This window comes from Bufo gargarizans, chromosome 2 (genome assembly GCF_014858855.1).
Source record: "Bufo gargarizans isolate SCDJY-AF-19 chromosome 2, ASM1485885v1, whole genome shotgun sequence".
Lineage (NCBI taxonomy): Eukaryota > Metazoa > Chordata > Amphibia > Anura > Bufonidae > Bufo > Bufo gargarizans.
The window spans coordinates 495,815,908-495,837,989 of NC_058081.1; the positions used below are offsets into that span (position 1 = coordinate 495,815,908).

Here is a 22,082-nt window from a genome sequence, read left to right on the forward strand (position 1 = left end):
AAAAAAATACAGATGATGTCCATGTGCATTCTGTATTTTGCGGAACGGAACAGCTGGCTCCTTATAGAACAGTCCTATCCTTGTCTGTAAGGCTACATACACACGAACGTTGTTTGTTTCCGTGTCCGTTCCTTTTTTTTTTTTTTTTTGATGCAGACCCATTAATTTCAATAGGTCCGCAAAAAATTATGTGCTATCCGCATCTATATGTCCGTTCCTTAGCCCCGCAAAAAAAATATAACATGTCCTATTCTTGTCCGTTTTAGGCATTGTTACAATGGATCCGCAAAAAAAAAAAAAAAACAGATGGCATACGGATGTCATCCGTTTTTTTTTGCATATCCGCAATTTGCGGACAGCAAAACACATGCGGTCGTGTGCATGTAGCCTAATGCAGAAAATAATAGGATATGTTCTAATTTTTTGCGGAACGGACATACAGAAACGGAATGCACACGGAGTAACTTCAGTTTTTTTTGAGGACCCATTGAAATGAATGGTTTCGGATACGGTCTGCAAAAAAAACGGAACGGACACAGAAAGAAAATATGTTCCTGTGCATGAATAAATATTGCATGAACGGCTGTGCGATATTTAATACATATTTAGCAGGAGAAGGACAGCCGAATGAAAGACCCCTGTCTAATATTTTGCCTAAAAACAGGTGAGCTTGATAAATGTGCCCAGGGTGTCCGTTTTTTGCCCTCTGTGTGTTACCTGTGTTCCATGTACACTACTAGGTTGAAATTAATTATGAGAGCATATTCCAGCAATCATGGAAACCACAGACCAAACACAGATGTTTCTATGGTTTTCACAGACTCATGGGGGCACATTTACGAAGACCAACTTTTTACACTGGTCTTAGGCCTCCTGCACACGAACATGTGCTGCCCATTGCCGTATTTCGGACCGCATTTGCGGATCCGCAATACATGGGCACCGTTCCGTGTGCATTCCGCATCACGGATGTGGACCCATTCACTTCAATGGGTCCGCAAATCCGGAGATGCGGAATGGTGCGGAATGGAAGTGCTTCCGTGGGGTTTCCCTCCATACTTCCGTTCCGCAAAAATATAGAACATGTCCTATCTTTTTGCGGAATTAAAGTGAATGGGTCCGCGATCCGCTGCGGCTGCCCCATGGACGGTGTTCGTGCCTTGCAGCACGGCCACGGGGCGCACACGTTCGTGTGCAGGAGGCCTTAGTTTCCACAATGTGCTTCCGTTAGATTCATCAAAGTCCTAAATTATGCACATTTGCGACAGTCCTTTCGCCTGGTGTAAAAAATGCGCCAGTCAACTCCCAGGCATGGTTCCCTATACACCCGCACACACGCTGTGCAACGTTTAATACATACTAGGCAAAAGTCTAACAGCTGAATCAAATATGCCTAATTTTACCCCTAAAATCAGGTGATCTTGATAAATGTGTCCCAAAGGGTATGTGTGCTGTCCGTGAAAACCCTTATTTTATAGATTGTAAGGCTTCCAGTGGTCAGACCCCCACTATATAAACATTTATAACCTTATCACATATCCTATTTCAGATCATCTAAAATAAATGTAAAAACGTCTCCACTCTTGTCCACAGGCTTTGTCTGGCATTGCAGCTCAGCGTTGTCTGGTTGCAATACCAGATACTACCTAAGAGCATAGGTGGTGCTGTTTCTAAAGAGAAGAAACTGGAACCTTATATGGAATCTTAGATCATCCATAGATACTACAAGAGAGAGAGAGGATGCAATTGAGTTATAGTGCATATCAGACAATAAAGGTTTTTTGTCTCCTCTCGTGTGACATATAGGGCTACATCTCCACACGAACCATATATATAACTGAGCTTTTATTATGGATTTTAGTCCCTTCTACCTTTTTTATATTGTATTATTTCTTACATTATTTTTATGCTAGTGATATATTTTAATCACTGCTGCAGGATTTCCCTCTACTAATTAGCCTAGAACTAAGTGGAAAGTGGATGTAGGATACATATTATAAAATTATGTATGAAACAGAATAGATGAGTTCAATGATAGGGGGTTCTCCCCCTTTGGCTTGTTTTTATATTTCCCAAGTCTATGCCGTATTTTGGTATATCTATATATGCTTTTATATATTTTTGTATTTGCATATCGGCACATTTATATATGTTTTGTTATTTTATTTTAAGGCCTCTTTCACGCGGGCGTTGCGGGAAAATGTGCGGGTGCGGGAACACCCGCGATTTTTCAGCGCGAATGCAAAACATTGTAATGCGTTTTGCACTCGCGTGAGAAAAATCGCGCATGTTTGGTACCCGAACTTCTTCACAGAAGTTCAGGCTTGGGATCGGTGTTCTGTAGATTGTATTATTTTCCCTTATAACATGGTTATAAGGGAAAATAATAGCATTCTGAATACAATAAAATAGCACTGATGGGGTTAAAAAATAAAAATAAAAAATTTAACTCACCTCATCTCTTCTGTCTCCTTTGCTGAACAGGACCTGTGGTGAGCATTCATTGCAGGATCAGGACCTGTGGTGATGTCACTACGGTCATCACATGGTCCATCACATGATCCATCACCATGGTAAAAGATCATGTGATGGAACATGTGATGACCGGAGTGACGTTACCACAGGTCCTGTTCAGCAAAGGAGACAGACGAGATGCCTGGCAGCTCGATCAAGTGGACTAAGGTGAGTTAAATGATTTTTAATTTTTTTTAACCCCTCCAGTGCTATTTTACTATGCATTCTGTATTCAGAATGCTATTATTTTCCCTTATAACCATGTTATAAGGGAAAATAATAATGATCGGGTCTCCATCCCGATCGTCTCCTAGCAACCGTGCGTGAAAATCGCACCGCATCCGCACTTGCTTGCGGATGCTTGCGATATTCACGCAACCCCATTCACTTCTATGGGGCCTGCGTTGCGTGGATTATCGCACCGCAACGCACAATATAGACCTTGCTGCGATTTTCACGCAACGCATAAGTGATGCGTGAAAATCACCGCTCGTGTGCACAGCCCCCTAGAAATGAATGGGTCCAGATTCAGTGCGTGTGCAATACTCGCCCGTGTGAAAGGGGCCTAAGAAAGCAATGTCGCAGGAATGTCTCCTTTATTACATTGTTGAATCGCAATATGGTGGAGACAATATGTAGAAAACGCACATTTATATGAAAAATCGCATGTAAAACGCAACTATACCGCAAGAAGCTAAATTCTGTTCCGGTCCAGTCTTTGGATGGTACCGACTGAACTATAAAAGGATGTGACGTTTTAGCGGGGGTAGAGCCACTGAGGAAGGGGAGAGAGGTCCCCGAAACGCGTTTGGCGTAGTTCACCCCCATAACGACATCAATCGGATACATCACGGAATATTGAGGATACTTTGACTATTGGAGCGCTCCATAATCTTCTATCCAGAAACGGTCCGACTATAATAGGACTGAACAGGCTATTCTCGCGAGGTTTTCATAGTAATCACGTGATACGAATTCTCGGACGAGGACGCCAACGGCAAGAGAAGAAAGCAGTACGGTGTGATGAGTAGTGGCCTGGGAGATATAATTTCCAGCTACCGATCCTGATCTCCTACGGGTAAGACACACACTATTGCCTTACTCACCACCTGTATACAATTATTAGCACTAACCGCAATAATAGGACTCTCTCTGCCGGACCCAGCCATTGTATGCACACAGTGTGTATAACCGAATGCGTGACTGTTCCTACTAAGGGGAATACTTCCTGGAACATACCCCCAATACATTGGAGGTTACCTCCTAAACATTGTTAAACCCGGAAGGATTCATCCCTTTGTGATTATACAAAAGAACTTTGTGCACACATGCTTCTATACGGAACTTGCGATTAGCTGACGCCAATACCGCACCTTCTATCATTTATACGCTACTATCCATGTGCGATTGTCCTGCGATTTTAATTTAGAATTTACTGTATTTTATTGTGTGATATTGTGTTAGATTTTATATTCCTCATCTAATACTATGTGCCGATTTTATTACTATTGTGTATATTAAATTGCCACTTCTTATATGATCCACATATTGAGTGCCAGTCTTATATTTAGTTCCTTTTGATCCTCTGACTAATGTATCAATCAGTATGGGCTAATGAAGTAGGTCGTCAGCTCTACAGACAAGGGGGTATAGAGTTGTCTTTTTTCGACACTCAAACCAGATACTTCCAAATCAGCAAGAATAATGTGAATATTTCATTGAGTAATCAGCAGTTATAAAATATTCAATATTCTGCTGAATAATCAGACAACGACGGCAACTCTTGTCTATTATAATATGCAACTTGTTATTGTCATATAACTTGTTATTCATTAATGGTAACAGTAGCCAAAAATAATCTCCATTTTTCCCTTGAAATTATAAAATCTGACCGGCCCTGTGATTACTGTGGGAGAAGGAATAAAGGTTGTTTTGTATATGAAATGACATTTCTTCTTAAAGGGAACCGTCCCATTAACTACCAGCTATGTGAGCTGCCTTCCTTCTTCAGGCTTTAGATTTTACTACCATGGTGACAACCGCTTGTTGCCTGAATCAACCCCATCAGAAAGATTTGAGTTACACCTACCACATACCTGCAAAGTTCCCAGAATAACAGTAGTTGCAGAGTGCCCCCTATAAACAGTACCATCAGACTGCTCCCCAGGAATAGAACCGAGTTCCAGAAGTGTCCCCAATAAACAGTGCCTACAGAATGTCCCAGATAAACACAGCCAGCAAAGTGTCCTGCGTAAGCAGTGCCAACAGAGTGCCCCCCAAAAACAGTGCCATTAGAGTGCCCCCCAAAAACAGTGCCATTAGAGTGCTCCCCAAAAACAGTGCCATTAGAGTGCTTCCCATAAACAGTGCCATTAGAGTGCTTCCAATAAACAGTGCCATTAGAGTGCTCCCCATAAACAGTGCCATAAGAGTGCTCCCTATAAACAGTGCCATTAGAGTTCTGCCAATAAACAGTGCCATTAGAGTTCTCCCTATAAACAGTGCCATTAGAGTTCTCCCTATAAACAGTGCCATTAGAGTGCTCCCGATAAACAGTGCCATTAGAGTGCTCCCAAAAACAGTGCCATTAGAGTGCTCCTCATAAACAGTGCCATTAGAGTGCTCCTCATAAACAGTGCCATTAGAGTTCTCCCCATAAACAGTGCCATTAGAGTGCTCCCTATGAACAGTGCCATTAGAGTGCTCCCCATAAACAGTGCCATTAGAGTGCTCCTCATAAACAGTGCCATTAGAGTGCTCCCCATAAACAGTGCCATTAGAGTATACCTCATAAATAGCACCAGAAGAATACCCCTATAACTAGAGAGTTGGGGACATTTAGGCCTCTTTCACACGAGCGTGTCCGGATAAGGTCCGGATGCGTTGCAGCAAACCCGCGCGAGTAGGTATGCAATTGCACTCAGTTTTGACTGCGATTGCGTTCCGTTCAGTTTTTATCGCATGGGTGCAATGCGTTTTGTACGCATGTGATAAAAAACTGAATGTGGTACCCAGACCCGAACTTCTTCACAGAAGTTCGGGTTTGGGTTAGTTGTTGTGTAGATATTATTTCTCCTTATAACATGGTTACTACGCTCATCACATGGTCATTCACATGATCCATCACAATCGTAAAGGATCATGTGACGGACCATGTGATGAGCGTAGTGACGTAATCAAAGGTCCTATTCCTCACAGAACAAGACATAAGAGATGCTGGCTGCGCGAACAAGTGGATTAAGGTGAGCTAAATTATATAAAAAAAATTTTTTACCCCTCCAGCCCTATTGTACTATGTATTCTGCATTCAGAATGTTATTATTTTCCCTTATAACCGTGTTATAACCATGTTATCTGCATCCGCACTTGCTTGCGGATGCTTGCGATTATAACGCAGCCCTATTCACTTCTATGGGGCCTGCGTTGCGCGGAAAACACACAAAGAGGAGCATGCTGCAATTTTCACGCAACGCACAAGTTATGCGTGAAAATCACCGCTCATGTGCACAGCCCCATAGAAATGAATGGGTCCGGATTCAAATCGTAGCTCGTGTAAAGGTAAGGGCCTTATGGTACGGTAGATTTGCCATTCTAGATTTGACAACATCCATAGGACTCCCCAGCAGTGATGGTCAGTCGGCAGTGTTCGCCAACGAAGACATGCGGGCTGCCATCTTGACTCACAAGTCCGGCGATGCATAGGTAAGCCATTACCTGTGCCTGCGCCGTGAGCCGGTCTGAAATCAAATGCGGTCACCGGGAGCAGGCAGTTCTGAGAACAGCCGCCGGGGGCCTTCATCAGGCTGTTCTCGGAACTGCCTGCTCCCGGTGACCGCATTTGATTTCAGACTGGCTCCTGGTACAGGCACAGGTAAGGGCTTACCTGTGGATCGCTGTGATTCAAGAGGGCAGCCCGCATATGTCTGTTGGCAAACACTGCGAACTGGCCATCACTGCTCCCCAGCTCCCCCAGACTCTATGTGCATGTAGTTATTGTCAAAGTGTTTCTGTATCTTTATTCTAAACCCATGAAGACAATGGAAGAATATGAAAAAAACGCACATACCTATAGATATGTAGTGAAAGTTCTAATGTGACGATAAAATATACAATCCACCCATCATAGTAAAAAAAATTGCATTGAAAAAATTGCATTGTCCTAGATATTGATGGCGCCCTGCAGTAATTTCCATCACATTCTTCAAATATGCACAGAAAATGGAGGGTTAAGTGGCTTTGGCTTCTCCCAGGCAACCTTATCAGGTGAGAATTGAATTAAGGTATTAGATTTGGATTCCAGGCACAGAAGTTTCAGCGCACAGGAAACTTAATCAATGAAATCATTCAGGAACATCTACACCAGGTTATTACATGACGGACGAAGAGGAGAAGCAAGACGGCACATACACCGCTAAAAAACAGGGATCATGAGCAGCTTAACTGTTTAACCAGTGAAATATAATAATGATTGTAATATGCTACAATACTGCCCTCTACGTACAAGAATATAACTATTATAATACTGCCTTCTATATGCAAGAATACAACTGCTATAATACTGCCCCCTATGTACAAGAGTAACTATTATAACACTACCTCATGAACAAAAATATAACTACTATAATATTGTCCCCTAAAAAAAATATAGCCACTATAATACTGCCTCCTATGTACAAGAATATAACTACTATAATACTGTCACCTATGAACAAGAACTTAACTACTATAGTTAGGGATGACCAAAGTCGATTCGCATATAACTTTGTTTCAATACTGCACTGAGCGAGCACTCCGTACAGTATTAGAATGTATTGGCTCCGATGAGCCGAAGTTATTACTTCGCAAAGTCTTGCGAGACTTCGCGTAATAACTTCATAAATTGATTTCTACAGTAAAAAAACATTTCCTGAACTCGGGTTTGGTTCCAAGTGGTGATAATATTGCCCCTAGGTACAAGAATATGGCCACTATAATACGTCCCCCTACGATCAATAATAATGCCCCCTAAGTACAAGTATATATCTAGTACAATAACAGCACCTATATACAATAATAACTATTATAATACTGTCCCTATGTACATGAATATAACTACTATAATACTGTCCCTATGTACAAGAATATAACTACTATAATACAGCCTCCTATATATAAGAATATAACTACTATAATACTGTCCCTATGTACATAAATATAACTACTATAATACTACCCCTATGTACAAGAATATAACTACTTTAATACTGTCCCTATGTACATAAATATAACTACTATAATACTGCTCCTATGTACAAGAATATAACTACTATAATACTGTCCCTGTGTATATAAATATAACTACTATAATACTGCTCCTATGTACAAGAATATAACTACTATAATACTGTCCCTATGTACATAAATATAACTACTATAATACTGGCCCTATGTACATAAATATAACTACTATAATACTGCCTCCTCCCTTCCTCCACAGTAGAGGCAGAATTCCTTGACTTTGTTTGCAGTGACTGTATTACAGAGGGAGATCGATGGACACATCATAGAAATAGAGATGCTAAATGGCATAATCTTTACATTTCGCATAATGTGTCGCCACTCTCACTGCGGCAGTGTGGGTTTCAGCTCTGAATTAAATTATTAGGACATCTCTGTTGGAAAAAAGAAAACCCGGGCAACCCAGTGATATGAAATTTGTCAAGTCTATAAATACCACTCAGTGCTGCCTTCTGCATGCCAAGTGCCATAAAAACAGTTATGGGTGTCGGCGGCTGCTAATCTCATTAATTCTGGGGCACAAAAAGCTGAACCAGCAGCGACGTACAGTCAGCGAGTGAAGAATTACGTGCAGCCAAAATCAAATCATTTATGCAAGATTCACGTGCTGCTCGGGCAGACCTAGACAGTATTCTTTCATACATTATATTTAAAGAGCACCTGTCACCCCTCCAGATAAGGGTCCATTCACACGTCCGTTTTTTCTTTCCTGATCTGTTCCGTTTTTTCAGGAACAGATCAGGACCAGATCTGGACCCATTCATTTTCAATGGGTCCTGGAAAAAATCGGACAGCACAATGTGTGCTGTCCGTTTCCGTTGTTCCGTTCCGCATGTCCGTTTAAATATAAAACATGTCCTATTCTTGTCCTGAAAAATCGGATCCTGGTACAATACAAAGTCAATGGATCCGCAAAAAACGGATGACATTCGGATGTCATTCCGTATGTCATCCGTTTTTTGCGGATTCCGTTCCTGGAAACACATAACAAATATTTTTTTTTTTTTTTTTTTTCAATTTTTTTTCAAAGAAATCCAAACAACTTTATTTGATTATTGAAATGTATACATGTTTCCGTTTTTTGCGGATCCGCAAAAAACGGATGACATACGGAAACATTTTCAGGAACAACGGATCCGCAAAAAACTGACCGTTTTTCAGGATGAAAAAAAACAGGACGTGTGAATGGACCCTAAGTCTGTTTATTAACTACTTGTGTTCCCCAGGTCTAGATGATGAGCCATTCCTCAATTCTCCAACGGAATGATTTTGGGGTACACATAACTTATATTTATAGACACATGAACGTCTGCAAAAAAGTACCCAAATAACTCTCAGACTGTGAGAAACAAGATTCTCTGGTCTTATGAAACCAAGGTTTTCTGTCCGTCATGTCTGGATAAAACAAGGCACTGCTCATCAACTGCCTAATACCATCCCTATAGTGAAGCTTGGTGGTGGCAGCATCTTGCTGTGGGGGGGTTTGCTAGGACAGGGAGACTGGTTAGGGTTGAGGGAAAGCTGAATGGAGCAAGGTACAGAGATATTCCTCAAGAATGGCAGAAAATCCTCAAATTCAGGTGTGCAAACCTTTTGGCATTACACCCAAGAAGACCAGAGGCTCTAATCGCTGCCAAAGGGGCTTCAACAAAGTTCTGAGTAAAGAGTCTGAATACTTATGTCAGTTCAAGATTTTAGTTTTTATTAACTCTTTTTTCTGCGGCATAAATAACATGTTTACTTGATTCTGGGGGTCACTACGATTACGGTCATACCAACTATGTATATTAAAGAAAGTGGGTGGCTGCGCTTACTAGTAAGGATCATCATGGTAAGATCCGAAACACGTAGATGTTGTGTCTGAACTGGATTTTATCTGCACGCACTAATAAAGGCTGTCATGTTATTTGGAAGCTGGACCCCTTTTTTCTTTTGGCAACTATGTATATTCTACTACTTTTGCACACAAAAAATAAATGCTTTTTTTTTATGTCAAATTTTTTCCTTTTGTGAGGGACTAGCTCTTTTTCGGGGGTCATTCTCACAATTATCTTCACAACAGCCGGATTGCAGGTCCAAACGTGAGGTTTATTTTCACAACAACTAAACATAAAGTAACACCTTGCCCGTCTGGGCTCTAACTAAACATGAAATATCCCTGCCTCACTTAAAGCACCGTTCACACACTGTAATAACATGCGCTTTTCCAGCCAATAGTCCAGCTCACTTCCAGGCTGTAACAAAATCAGTCCAGTACCTTTGGGGGTATGGGGTCTAGCAGTCCTGCTGACTCTGACCTTGCGACCGTCATTTTCCAGACCTCACAGAGTCCCCCAAAGTTCAGGCTATCACCTAGCCCTGTGGCCCCTCAGCCAGCCCAGCTGATACCACTCTTACAGAGCCTCCAGCAAGACTCTGTTGCACAAATAATCTCTCCCCTGACTGACAGTCTGGGCTGGGCTCTTCTCCCAGACTGATTGTAGCATCTGATGCTGCCTCAGACCTGATGACTGACGGGGAAGACATAGAAACTCCTGCCATAAATCTCCCCTAGCAGCTATGAGGCCTGTCACTGCCTCACACTTCCCATCGTCGAAGCTGTGCAGAATGAATTTACATTTTTGTTGCTACCATTTTGGGGTACATTTGACTTTTGAACCCCTTTCTATTCCATTTTATTCCATTTTTAAAAGTCGATACTTTAAGGTGTTAAGGATGCAGAAATACAAACTATGTGTACTTTTTTACTTTTCACATAAGATGGCATTTTTTAATGGGGACATTTTTTGTTTTCTTTTTAAACTTTTTTTTTTTTTTTTAGATCAGGGTACTTTCCCACTAGAGGACTGCAAAACATATGTATTGCAATATATTATACCTGACAGATAATGTTAGCCTCCCTGGCTGCTATAGCAACCTTTCAGCACCCCATGGTCATGTTGTGGGGGCATCGGACATACCGAGACATACAGACATCCCCGTGACAGTGAGTGGTAGGAGATCTTTGAGACTGGCAACACATGGTTTGATTTGACATGTTTACCTTGTGGATCAATAGGCGTCTGTGTTGTTCCTGGTACTGGCCAAACCCTTAATTTATAGGTGTTGCCATTGTGGTCATTTAACTTTCCCTATTTAGAGTTGTTTCTCCCACAATGCTGTTCGGTTTATAGCTTCAGTTGGACCTGTGGATAACTGGTGTTTGGATCTTAGCCGAGTTCCTGGTGCTGCCATAGCTTATTGGAAGTTTAGTGTTACCGTTCCCTTTGTATTTTGGCTTTTCTGTGTGTTGCATTTCCTTGTTTTGTATTAGGCCTTAGGGAGACTCCCGTTCATCCTTCCTTTTGGAGGAACAGGTTGTCTCATTCCTGTCATTAGTACCAGGGTCCTTTAGGGTAAGATAGGACTTTAGATATTCCTGTGTATGAACTCACCTATCTCTGGGGTCTGTCCATACTGGTAGTCAGTCAGGGCTTTAGTTAGGGTTTTCACTAGGAGGTCTCCATCTTCCTTTCCTAGTTTTCAGGCCTTATTTCCTTTCCCCTTATGTTCGGTGTGGGGTTTCCCCTTCCACACTAGAGCGTGACAGGGGGAGACTGTCAGCCTATCAAACCTCATTTAAGCCACAACATCTAAAGTTTTAAATAGCCAGCCACTGGGCTCCTGTGGTGATCACAATGTTGTACATGCAAGTACACCCCACTGACTAGGTACATTTTAGTAATTTTGTGTTCAGAGGTAAAATGGACACTACAACCAGGAAAAAAAAACTAGAAAACCCTTTCCTTTCAGATAATACAAGACACCAAGCTCAATTCTAAAACCATCTCCTCCTGGTTTCATCCATCTTTGGTCAGGATACTGTTGAGAGGGCGGGATTATAAAGGAGACTGAGTCAACTTGCCTAGTGTCCAGCACCGGAATAATCTAAGACCACCCTTTAGTATGAAGCTTTTCTTCTCACATTCCTTAATACTGAAGGAGGAAGTAGAGGGTTAAATATGGATGCTCTGTAGAAGATTACAGAAGGAAGAAGAGGAATACCAGTGTTACTTTGATCATTTTGGGATCTTTTTTGGAATCACATCTACCCGAGGAAGCCTTTCATTAAGGAGTTTTATTTTCCCCGACTTGGAGAGTGAAGGTGAGAGAAATACATCTTGTTGTCTGCAGAACACAGAAAGGAACATTACCTGCTTACATTCCTAGACGCAACATTGACAGATTAGCAGCTTGACAAATCACTTGTGGCCGGTGCTAAAGTCTAACGGAGACGACGTCAATAAGTAATTAACTAATACAAGCAAGAAAAAGAGCCGTACACGAGCGATCAGCACCCAGGAGTATAGCATATGAATGGGTATCTATAGAGCGCAGGATTATAGCAGTAATATTATTGTATTTATATTATGGTAGTTATATTGGTACATTTGGCACAGTATTATAGCAGTTATATTCTTGTACCTAAGGAAGACTATTACAGAAGTTATATTCTTATACATAGGGGGCAGTAATATAGTAGTTATATTCCTTTACATTGGAGGCAGTATTTGTAGTGGTAGTAGTATTTATATGTAACTTTTGAATACAGGATTGTTTCTATAGCTGCTGGCACACCATTAACTTTTTTTCTGCTGTGCCGCTTTCATTTTTGTTTTCTGCACTATTATATTAGTTATATTCTTGTACATAGGAGGCAGTATTATAATAGTAATATTCATGTACATAAGGGAGAATATTACAGTAGTTATATTCTTATAAATAGGGCCAGTATTATAGTAGTTACATTCCTTTACATTGGAGGCAGTATTATGGTACATAGGGGGAAATACAAACAGTATTATAGTAGTTACTGTATATAACCTTTTACATAAGGCAGAATTATAGGAGTTATTTTTTTAAGGTTAATATTATAGTAGTTATATTCTTGTACATAGGAGGCTATAATAATGTAGTTATATTCTTGTATGTAGGAGCAGTAGTATAGTAGTTATATTTTTGCACATAATGGCATATTATGGTAGTTATATTCTTGTACAAAGGGAGAAGTGTTATAGTAGTTATATTCTTGTACGTAGGAGGCAGTATTATAGTAGTTATATTTTTGTATATAAGAGGTAGTATTATAGTAGATATATTATTGTATATAGGAGGCAGTATTATAGCAATTATATTTTTGTACATATGAGTAGTATTATAGTAGTTATAGTGTTATCCATAGGTAGCAGTATCATAGTCGTATTTTTGTAAATAAGAGGCCGTATAATAGTCATTATATTTTTGCACATAATAGGCAGTATTACAGTAGTTATATTCTTGTAAATAGGGGCAGTATTACCGTGGTTATATTATTCTCCTCCATAGGGGCAGTATTCTAGCAATTATAATCTTGTACATACAGTAGGGGATAGTATTACAGTAGTTATATTCTTGTGCATAGAAGGCAGTACTACAATAGTTATATTCTTGTACATAGGGGGCAGTATTATAGTTTATTATTGTACAGAGAGGACAGTTAGAGTAGTTACTGTATATTCTTGCACATAGAATGCAGTTTTAAACTAGCTATATTTTTGTACATAGAAGGCAGTATTATAGTAGTTATATTCTTGCAAATAAAAGGCAGTTTTACAGTAGTTTATTATTGTACATAGAATGCAGTTTTACAGTAGCTATACATAGGGGGTACAATACATCTTTCTCCTCAGAGCATGTTCAGTAAAAATCTCGGTACAGATGCCGTACCTGTGTTGTATCCTCTGCCTAGTGCCGGCCATGGTCGGTGGTTTTTCCATAAATTTCCAAGGTACCAGTCACTCTGATTCTCCACAAGCCCCAGAACTTGTTGTCCTGAAAGAAAGAAAATATGTGGAAATGATTTATTGCTCACAGCCTGCTGAATTAGAAAATATAACAATAGAAAAAAGGCAAATATCAAAGATATAAAGCGTTTACGCTCCAACCCAAAAAAATCTCCTTTGAATAGAAAATACTCAGTGATGTTAACAGGTTTGTTCAGCTGTTTCTTCGCCTGCTATTTCTGGGTAGCTGAAGGGGAACTAATATGGCTGATATTCTACATCTCACAGGAACTGTCATTCTGCTTTCCTATGGTCCTGAATGGCCAAGTCAACCAGTTGTGTGAAACAGCAGAGCAGAGCTGGGCAGATTTGCTATTCAGGACACTGGAAAATCATTGCCTTCAAACACAACGCCCCATAGGGATGCCGAGGTAGAAGGGGCCTGATCATGGCATCCAAAAGCCCTCTCCCACATCGATAGATGACAAAATAATAAATGTCCCATGGCACTTGCGGAATACTGATTTTTGAATTGTGTTAAAGTTGCCCCCATAAAGTTGCCAATCACAGACAGTGCCCCTATAACTTTGCTTGTCTGTATGTTCCTCATCCCATTTTGTAAGTGTCCTACATTGGCCTTCACAGGTGAAGGGCAGTATTGGAGACATTATGCTGTTAGGTAGGTGACTAAGTGGTCATTTCCTGCATGTTGAGAGGAAACAGGAAGTAGGGATCGGAGTGGGATCGGTATGGTGAGTGACTTATTTTATACCATTAGGGGCCTATTTGTTATTCAATTGTTCAGCTGGACAACCCCATCAACTGCAATCTTCTCAGCTCCTCTTGGTCTACAACAAGATGCTGGCAGATCAGACTGCGTGCTAAACGGGACAGGTTCCCTTTAATTATTAAAAGCCATGTAAAGTACCAGTTCAACATGGGTCCTACTGCTCTTGAGACATCGGCACCTCCTGTAGTTAGGCCCCTGTCTCATGCCTTTACCTTGACTGAAGTGAATGGTGACATGGAAGCCTGGTGCAGCTAGCAATGTCCTCCTCCCTGTCACTCTCCACTGGGTAAACAAGTTCATTGTGCTTAAGCACTGCCTGTGTCCTGTCTGTCCGAGGCCATTACATTAACGAGGAGAGATGATACCCAGAATGCTTTGCAGTCTGCTCAGTGGCGTCAATTCCCAGCATTGTTGGGACGAGTTATTCTCATCTCCGCTACCTGTCGACCTTAATGTTGTCCTGTTTGTATGACTTTGTCTCTAACCTTCGCTGCTCTGTCTCCTTGTCCAGGGTTTATTTTGTTTTCACTCCCACATGCTGTTTAATTCAATGGACCTACAGTATATGTCTTATTGAAATGCTCTGGCTATTTTTATAAATACTATGTCATCATTTGTAAGACGGTGGCTGATCGTGTTGGTTTGTTCTTCATACAAAAAGAGGCACAACACACTTGATGGTTGCAACTCTCAAACAAGACACCGCAAGCAGTATGCTTTAGGTGCCGCTGTTGCTTGAACAGTCTACGTAAAACACTGTTTTTAAAGGGGTTGTTCGGGATTTTGATATTGATTGTCTATCCTCAGGATAGGTCTCCATTATGTGATTAATGATCAGCTGCTTCTGTGAGCTCACCAAACATAGGGTGATACATTGTAAAGTAGCTGTGCTTGGTATTGCAGCCCAGGGCCATTTACTTGAATGGCACTCAGCTGCATTTAGGCCATATGACTGATGAACGTGACGTCACTGATCTAGGAGGAGGCCACGGCGCCTACTGGAGTGCCACGGCCTCTTCTAACAGCTATCGGCAGCGGTGCTGGGATTCGGACATTCACTGATCAGATACTGATGATCTATTCTATTCTATAGGCCATCAATATCAATTTCCCGGACAACCCCTTTAACTTGCTTGCCTTTCAGGTCACGTCACACAGACATGTAGGACATGAAAATGAGCATTTGTCGGCAGCACATTACCCTGTGGAAACAGGTGATGTGCTGCTGACAGACAATATAACTCTGAGTTATAATATTGCTATCATATCCATGGCTTCCTGCACTGCCATGTGGTAGATGTGGTATGTACACCTGGTACTGGGAAGAAAAACACATAATAATAATAATAAAATGTATTTATATAGTGCCACCATATTCCGCAGCAAAAGTGGTCATTTTCTGCATGTTGAGAGGAAACAGGAAGTAGGGATCGGAGTAGGGATCGCAAGAGCTTACAATCTATAAGGAATGGGGGGTGACACATAAGGTGGTTGATTGTGATAAGTAGGATTTGAGCCATTATTGAACTGACAGTAGTGGTGCCGGCCGATCTGCTTCGGGTTTGGGACTAGTAGAGGATCGAGTTTAGGCCAGAGGAGTTGGTGGGTCATTTTAGGTAGCTTGATAAGCCTGCCTGAAAAGATGAGTTTTTAAGACACGTTTGAAGGTGGAGAAGTTGTGAATTGACCTAGTATTACGGTGCAGAGTATTCCAGAGAGTAGGTGCAGCTCGAGAAAAGTCTTGAAGACGGGAGTGAGAGGTACGAATTATGGAGGTTATTAATCTTAGGTCGCTAACAGAACTGAGAGCACGAGTAAGGTAGTAGATGGAGATGAGGGAGGAGATGTATGGAGGTGCAGCACTGTGGAGAGTTTTGTGGGTGAGGGTGAGAAGTTTGAACTGTATTCTGTGGTGGATGGGCAACCAGTGAAGTGACTGGCACAGACTAGTGGCATCAGTGTAGCAGTTGGATGGATAGATGAGCCTGGACTGGATCTAAAAGGGGTTGTGCCAAGTTTTGAACTTATCCCCTGTCTATAGTATAGGGGATATGTAACTGATGGTGGGGGTCCGACTACTGGTACCCCCACCGATCCTGAGAATAGGGGTCCTGTTCCACTAATCAGATGGAGCACCAGGGCGTATGCCTGACCATTTTCTGTCGTACAGACAGCCAAGTAAGGCCCTTGGCTATTTCTGGCGGCCCCATAAAGACTGAATGTAGCAGCAAGACACACACTCAACTTGGGACTCTCTTGGGATCGGTGGGGGTCCCTGAGGTCAGACCTACACCGATCAGTTAGTTAACCCCTATCCACAAGATAGGGGATCATTTCAAAGCTTGGCACAACCCTGTTAACCCCCACATCTCTCCAGGGCTAAAAACCTCCACAGACACTTCCACAGATTTACATCCATTTGTGTGACTGATATCAGCCGCTCCTCTTATAAGTCTCTTGTCAACATTAAAATTAGCGGCTTTTTAAATTTTTCTTCTTTTTTTTTTAAGGTATACTATAGCTGGAGAGCACACTGTGCAGCAACACAACCTACAGGAACTAGGCTGACTCATTGTCTCTGTTTTATGTGATGTACATCAAAGGACTCAACAAAGTCCAGAACGGGACTATATTTCAGAGGGAGGGATGTGCTGGAATTTTAGGTCATGCCCTGCAGCTTCATGGGGGTTCACAAACTAAACTGAAAGTGCCATAGATCCCGAGATTAATGTCCCAGAAATAAGACTCTGTATCTCACATAGTCATTTCCATGTTATGGGGGGATATAAGCTTCTTAAAGGGCACCTGCTGAGCAACATATAGGTACCAATATAGCTCCTAAAGAGGCTTTCACCCAGTTTTCCCATACTCCTAAGCTTCCTAGTAACGCGGTGATTGGGCAGGTTTGTCATGCAGGAAAGATAGGTGACCCCTGTTAGAGCTCTACTCTTTTTCATATTGGTAAACAGAAAAAACTAAATGGCTGCCATTGATAATAAATGTATGATGGGGGTAAGGTGCTTTTGTGCGTCCCCTGAAGCAGAGCTTCTAGACTGCAGAGGATGTCAATCATTCTATGATGGGCAAAGCTGGATTCTCACAGAAATAAATTGGACTTTAAAGGGAACCTGTCACATTGAAAAATCAATCCAATCTACAGTCAGCATGTTACAGTGTGGAAGGAGTTGATTTATTTTCATTGGGATACGTTTAGTATAACTCATTAGAACAAATTTTTTAAGCTTAGGAGTCCAGTGAGTGGTCCTATCAGTGACATTTGGGCAAGCATGAGCAGTACCCCAGACCTGGAGGTATTTGCAAATGTTATGTTATATATGCATTATATATTTATATAACATTATATTATATATACTATGCTGAGTACACCAGCATGATTGGGTATGGTTGACAGGGACAGGGTTAACCACTATGTTCTTCCCCACTTTGTAAGAGTGGGTTGGTCCTGTTTCCTGCCAGGAGGAGGAGTTATAGTCTAGACTGTATGGAGTGTGGAAGCACATCCAATTGCTCCTACTCCTGGGGTCTTAGGGACAGGCAAGAAATTCTATTTTCCTGTAAGAACATTACTCCAGAGAGAGTCAGGATACCAGGAAACCTCAGAAGCTACAGCATGCTTATTCAGCAAAGTGACTAACAAGCCACAGCTTAACAGATCCTGTTGCCGGTGAGGGATGACGGTTCAGACACCCATCACCTAAATAGGCCAGGCCACCTCAAAGCCTTCATTATACAGTGGACACCTAAATCTTCAAGTGCCAGCTTACAGCAGTTAACTAGAAGTACAAGACAGAGTTATCAGCACAATATCATGTGTGAGGAGCAATAATTGCCACTTACCCAGCCACTATAACTCATTATCTGGAGACAGAAATTGCACTGTGTACAAACTACTGCTGAATATACTACAAGTTATCTTTTGCACTGAGTAAAGAGAGACTTTTATACTTTTACTTCTGCCCTGATAATTCAAATCACCTTTAACTGCACCGATCCCCAGGGAGCAATTGTGATGCAACTCCCACTACCACTCCCATCTTCTACATCAGCTCCTCAAGGGCTTGCTGGGCATACAGGGAAGGTGGTCAATCACTGATAGGACCACCGACCAGACTCCTTTGCATAGAATGAGCAGATTTACAATAGATCAATAAATGACAAATTATATTGAATTTATTTCCATAAAACTATATATCAATCTGCTCAGCTCCTCCTGCTGTGTAACATGCTGCTACAGAATGCATCGCATTTTCAGTGCAACGGGTTTCCTTTCATGTTTTGCTTTTTTCATTATGGAAATGACAGCCCCAAGTCTAGCAGGTTACAAAGAGCCTAACCTTTGGTTCTTGGACTGATAAGGATGTTGTTCTGTAATGGGTGTTGCCTCAAAGAAGCTATATCTGATTTCTTCTAGAATTAGCGCCAGCCCATGTGATGTGTATGGTAAATGAAATGGACGAAGCTGAAATATGTCAAAGTCCAATTATGAGAGCTTGATGTTTCTCCCATCATATAATGATTGACATCCTCCACAGTCCTGAATCTCTAGATCTCTAGTCTAAAGCCGAATGCACACGGCCGTGAGCGGTCCGTGGTATCCTGGCCTGAATTCCTGCTGAGAGCAGGAGCCCACGGCATCATTGGTTGCTATGATGCCGTGCGCTTCATGCCACCGCTGCACTACAGTAATACACTCTTATGATCTATACGAGTGTATTACTGTAGTGCAGCGGCGGCATGAAGCGCACAACGTCATAGCAACCAATGACGCTGTGCGCTCCTTCTCTCAGCAGGAATCCAGGCCGTGTTACGAGGGACCGCTCACGGCCGCGTGCATTTGGCTTAAGATCGACTTGAGAAGGATATCAATCATTCTATAATGGGTGGAGTCAAAACATTTAAAGAAGTATTCCTGCCATAGCAAGTGATAGCATATCACAAAGACTGCAAACTGGCGAAGGTGCTACCGCTGGACCTCCCTACTGAGTGTCAGAATATAGAGGCTGAGACTTTGAGAAGCACTGCGTCTCCTTATAAATCTGTCCCTGCACAGAGCCAGAACAGCCGAGAACCAGAAGATGGTCAGGACTGGAGCAGAGGGGAGCAGGCAAGTATGAAGCTCTGGACAAGCCCTAACATGGTTTAAAATGATAAGAAAAAAATGCTATACCCAGTGATTGGCTGCAGTGGCCATGTGCCCAGCATGGCACTGCACATCACTAGCACTGTGATGTGCACAGTGATTTGCAAGTGTATGGAATGTGACTACTGCAGCCAATCACTGTCCTCAGCAGTAGACAGTGAGAACAGTGACTGGCTGCAGTGATCTTGCACCATATCCTAGCATGTCACTGCTGCTCTCTGTAACATTGTCAGAAGAACTAGCGCTGAGGACAGTGATTGGCTGCAGTTATCACATGCCATCTCCAGGCATGTCACCGCCGCTGTGTGTAAACAGTGTGGCGCTGAGAACAGTGACTGGCTGCTGCAGTGATCTTGCACCATATCCTAGCATGTCACTGCTGCTCTTTGTAACATTGTCAGAAGAACTAGCGCTGAGAACAGTGACTGGCTGCAGTGATCCTGTGCCATATCCTGTCAAACCGCGGCAGGAGAACTGATGCTGAAGACAGGGATTGGCTGCAGTGGTCAGGTGCCATATCCATTTATTTTCATTTTTTATTGTAAACTATTTTAGAGCTTGTCTGAGATTTTTAATTATCTCGGACAACCCCTTTAAAAGTCTTCATTGTGTCTCAATATCTGTCCAACACTGCACTGATAATACAAGCAATGCCGGAGTAAATAATAATAAAAAATCTGTACCCACAGGGTTAAAATACCTGAGCATACATGCTGTTACATAGGCTGCTGCACAATCTGTGATCACACGTATTGCTCATGAACAACAATGCGCTCACAAACGTAAGCACTCACTGAAATGACAGGACGCGGGTGCTGATCTATAATTTCATATGAAAAGCCGCTGGCTCTATGTAATTTGTTCGGATGTGTTAAATTGATAATAAAACAGCCAAGTATTGTACACCATTACTGCAGATTTTTTCCTATTATCCATGAAAAACTTCATGGTCCAGATTCATTTTTTATTTTATTTTTTTCAGCTAAGAGCATTCTAAGAGATAATGTACAATACGACAATGAAGTAATGACACCAATATCAGGAGAGCTGTCAGGCTCGGGAGTGAGAGAGGTGGCCGCTGATCAATTTCACAATCTCAATTTGATAATGGATAATTGTACTGTAACTCCATAGCACAATAGTGCACTGGAATGGACCTGTACCGACCCCTTATTGATGTGCACTTGAACTGGTAGTGCACCAGTGACGTTAAATGGACAGTGTTGCACTGTTATGTTACGCCATGTGATGCTAAAGGGCATCTGTCAGCATATTTGTACCTATGAAACTGGCTGACCTATTGGCATCTGTGTTGCTCCCATGTTCATATGTGACCGCATTGCTGTGAAAAATAATGGGGGCATTGCCGTTACACCTAGAGGCTCTACTTTCTCAGCATTTGCCGCATCCCCTGCGCTTTGATTGACAGGGCCTGGCGTGATGGTGTTAACACCATGTTTTGCACTGTATATGGCGGACATTGTGAGGTCATGGGCGTAACTACCATAGCGGCAGACCATGCCACTGCTATGGGGCCCAGGGCAAGAGGGGGCCTGGTCTTAGTTGGGATTATCTCCTCTTCTACTGGAGGTGAAAACGTGGTCAGGACTCTACCCTCTAAAAGAACAACTTTTAGCAAATGAAGGCAGTGGAAAAATGGCCCAAGAGTCATTGAAAGGGGTTTAGGCGGAAACCCTTCTGTCCTGTGTGGGGGGCCTGGTTTGATCCTTGCTATGGGGCCCTTACTTCTCTATGTACGCCACTGTCTCTGGTCATGTGTGTGTATACAGCAGCACAGACTTCATGCTAAGGTGGGGCCAGATTATACAATGAGTGTCATTGTCTGTAACCATTACGCTTGTTGCCCCAGACGTAATAAAGTTCTGTTCATTTGAACTGTGCTGTGCTGACCTCCATTACTGCAACCACTGGACGTCCTGTCTAGGTGGCCACCATTGGAGTACAAGTAGCTGAAGGAAGTAGTCACAGGAAATGCTATCTGCTGAACTCTCTCTATGGTGCATTGTTTTAGGTCCCATGCTTGTTCTTTTCTGGTACAAATCTTGGCCCCCCCATAAATATCCGCTAAAACTGGGCCCCTGAGTGGAAGGAAAAGAAGTCTGCTAGTGCTCTGCATCAGAGACAAATATTTCATTCAGCCAGCCAGAAAAGCTTGCCACTACTATGAGTCCTGACACCCACATTTTCCAGAGCTTTAAAAGGTCTACCTATTGAAGCAGAAGATATGTCCATGTGTAACCAGGCAGATGTCTTATTGAGGATGCGAGAAAGCTAGCTGACAGGTCTTTAAAAGCACCAAAAGTAATAATGGTCATCCAGATTTCTCAAGCACCTGACTGGTCATCATACATCTTTTCTGGGTTCGGAATATGCATAGGTCATCGGTATCAAACCGCCGGTGGGGTCCAACACCTGGGACCCCTGCGGATCAGCTGTTTGAGAAGGCACTGGCGCTCCTGTGAGCATCGGTGCCTTCTCCGTGCTCACCAAGCACAGTGCCATACATTGTATAGCGGTT

At 42.2% G+C, this 22,082-nt stretch overlaps 1 protein-coding gene across 2 annotated transcripts in view; it reads right to left on the reverse strand.

Annotated features, from left to right (window-relative positions):
• LARGE1 (LARGE xylosyl- and glucuronyltransferase 1) overlaps positions 1-22,082 on the reverse strand; it is a 537,914-nt gene that overhangs the window by 78,179 nt on the left and 437,653 nt on the right. For both annotated transcript variants that reach the window (XM_044281208.1, XM_044281209.1), the window contains exon 7: positions 13,537-13,641. In XM_044281208.1, the coding sequence (XP_044137143.1) occupies positions 13,537-13,641 (105 nt within the window). The remainder of the gene's footprint in view (positions 1-13,536; positions 13,642-22,082) is intronic.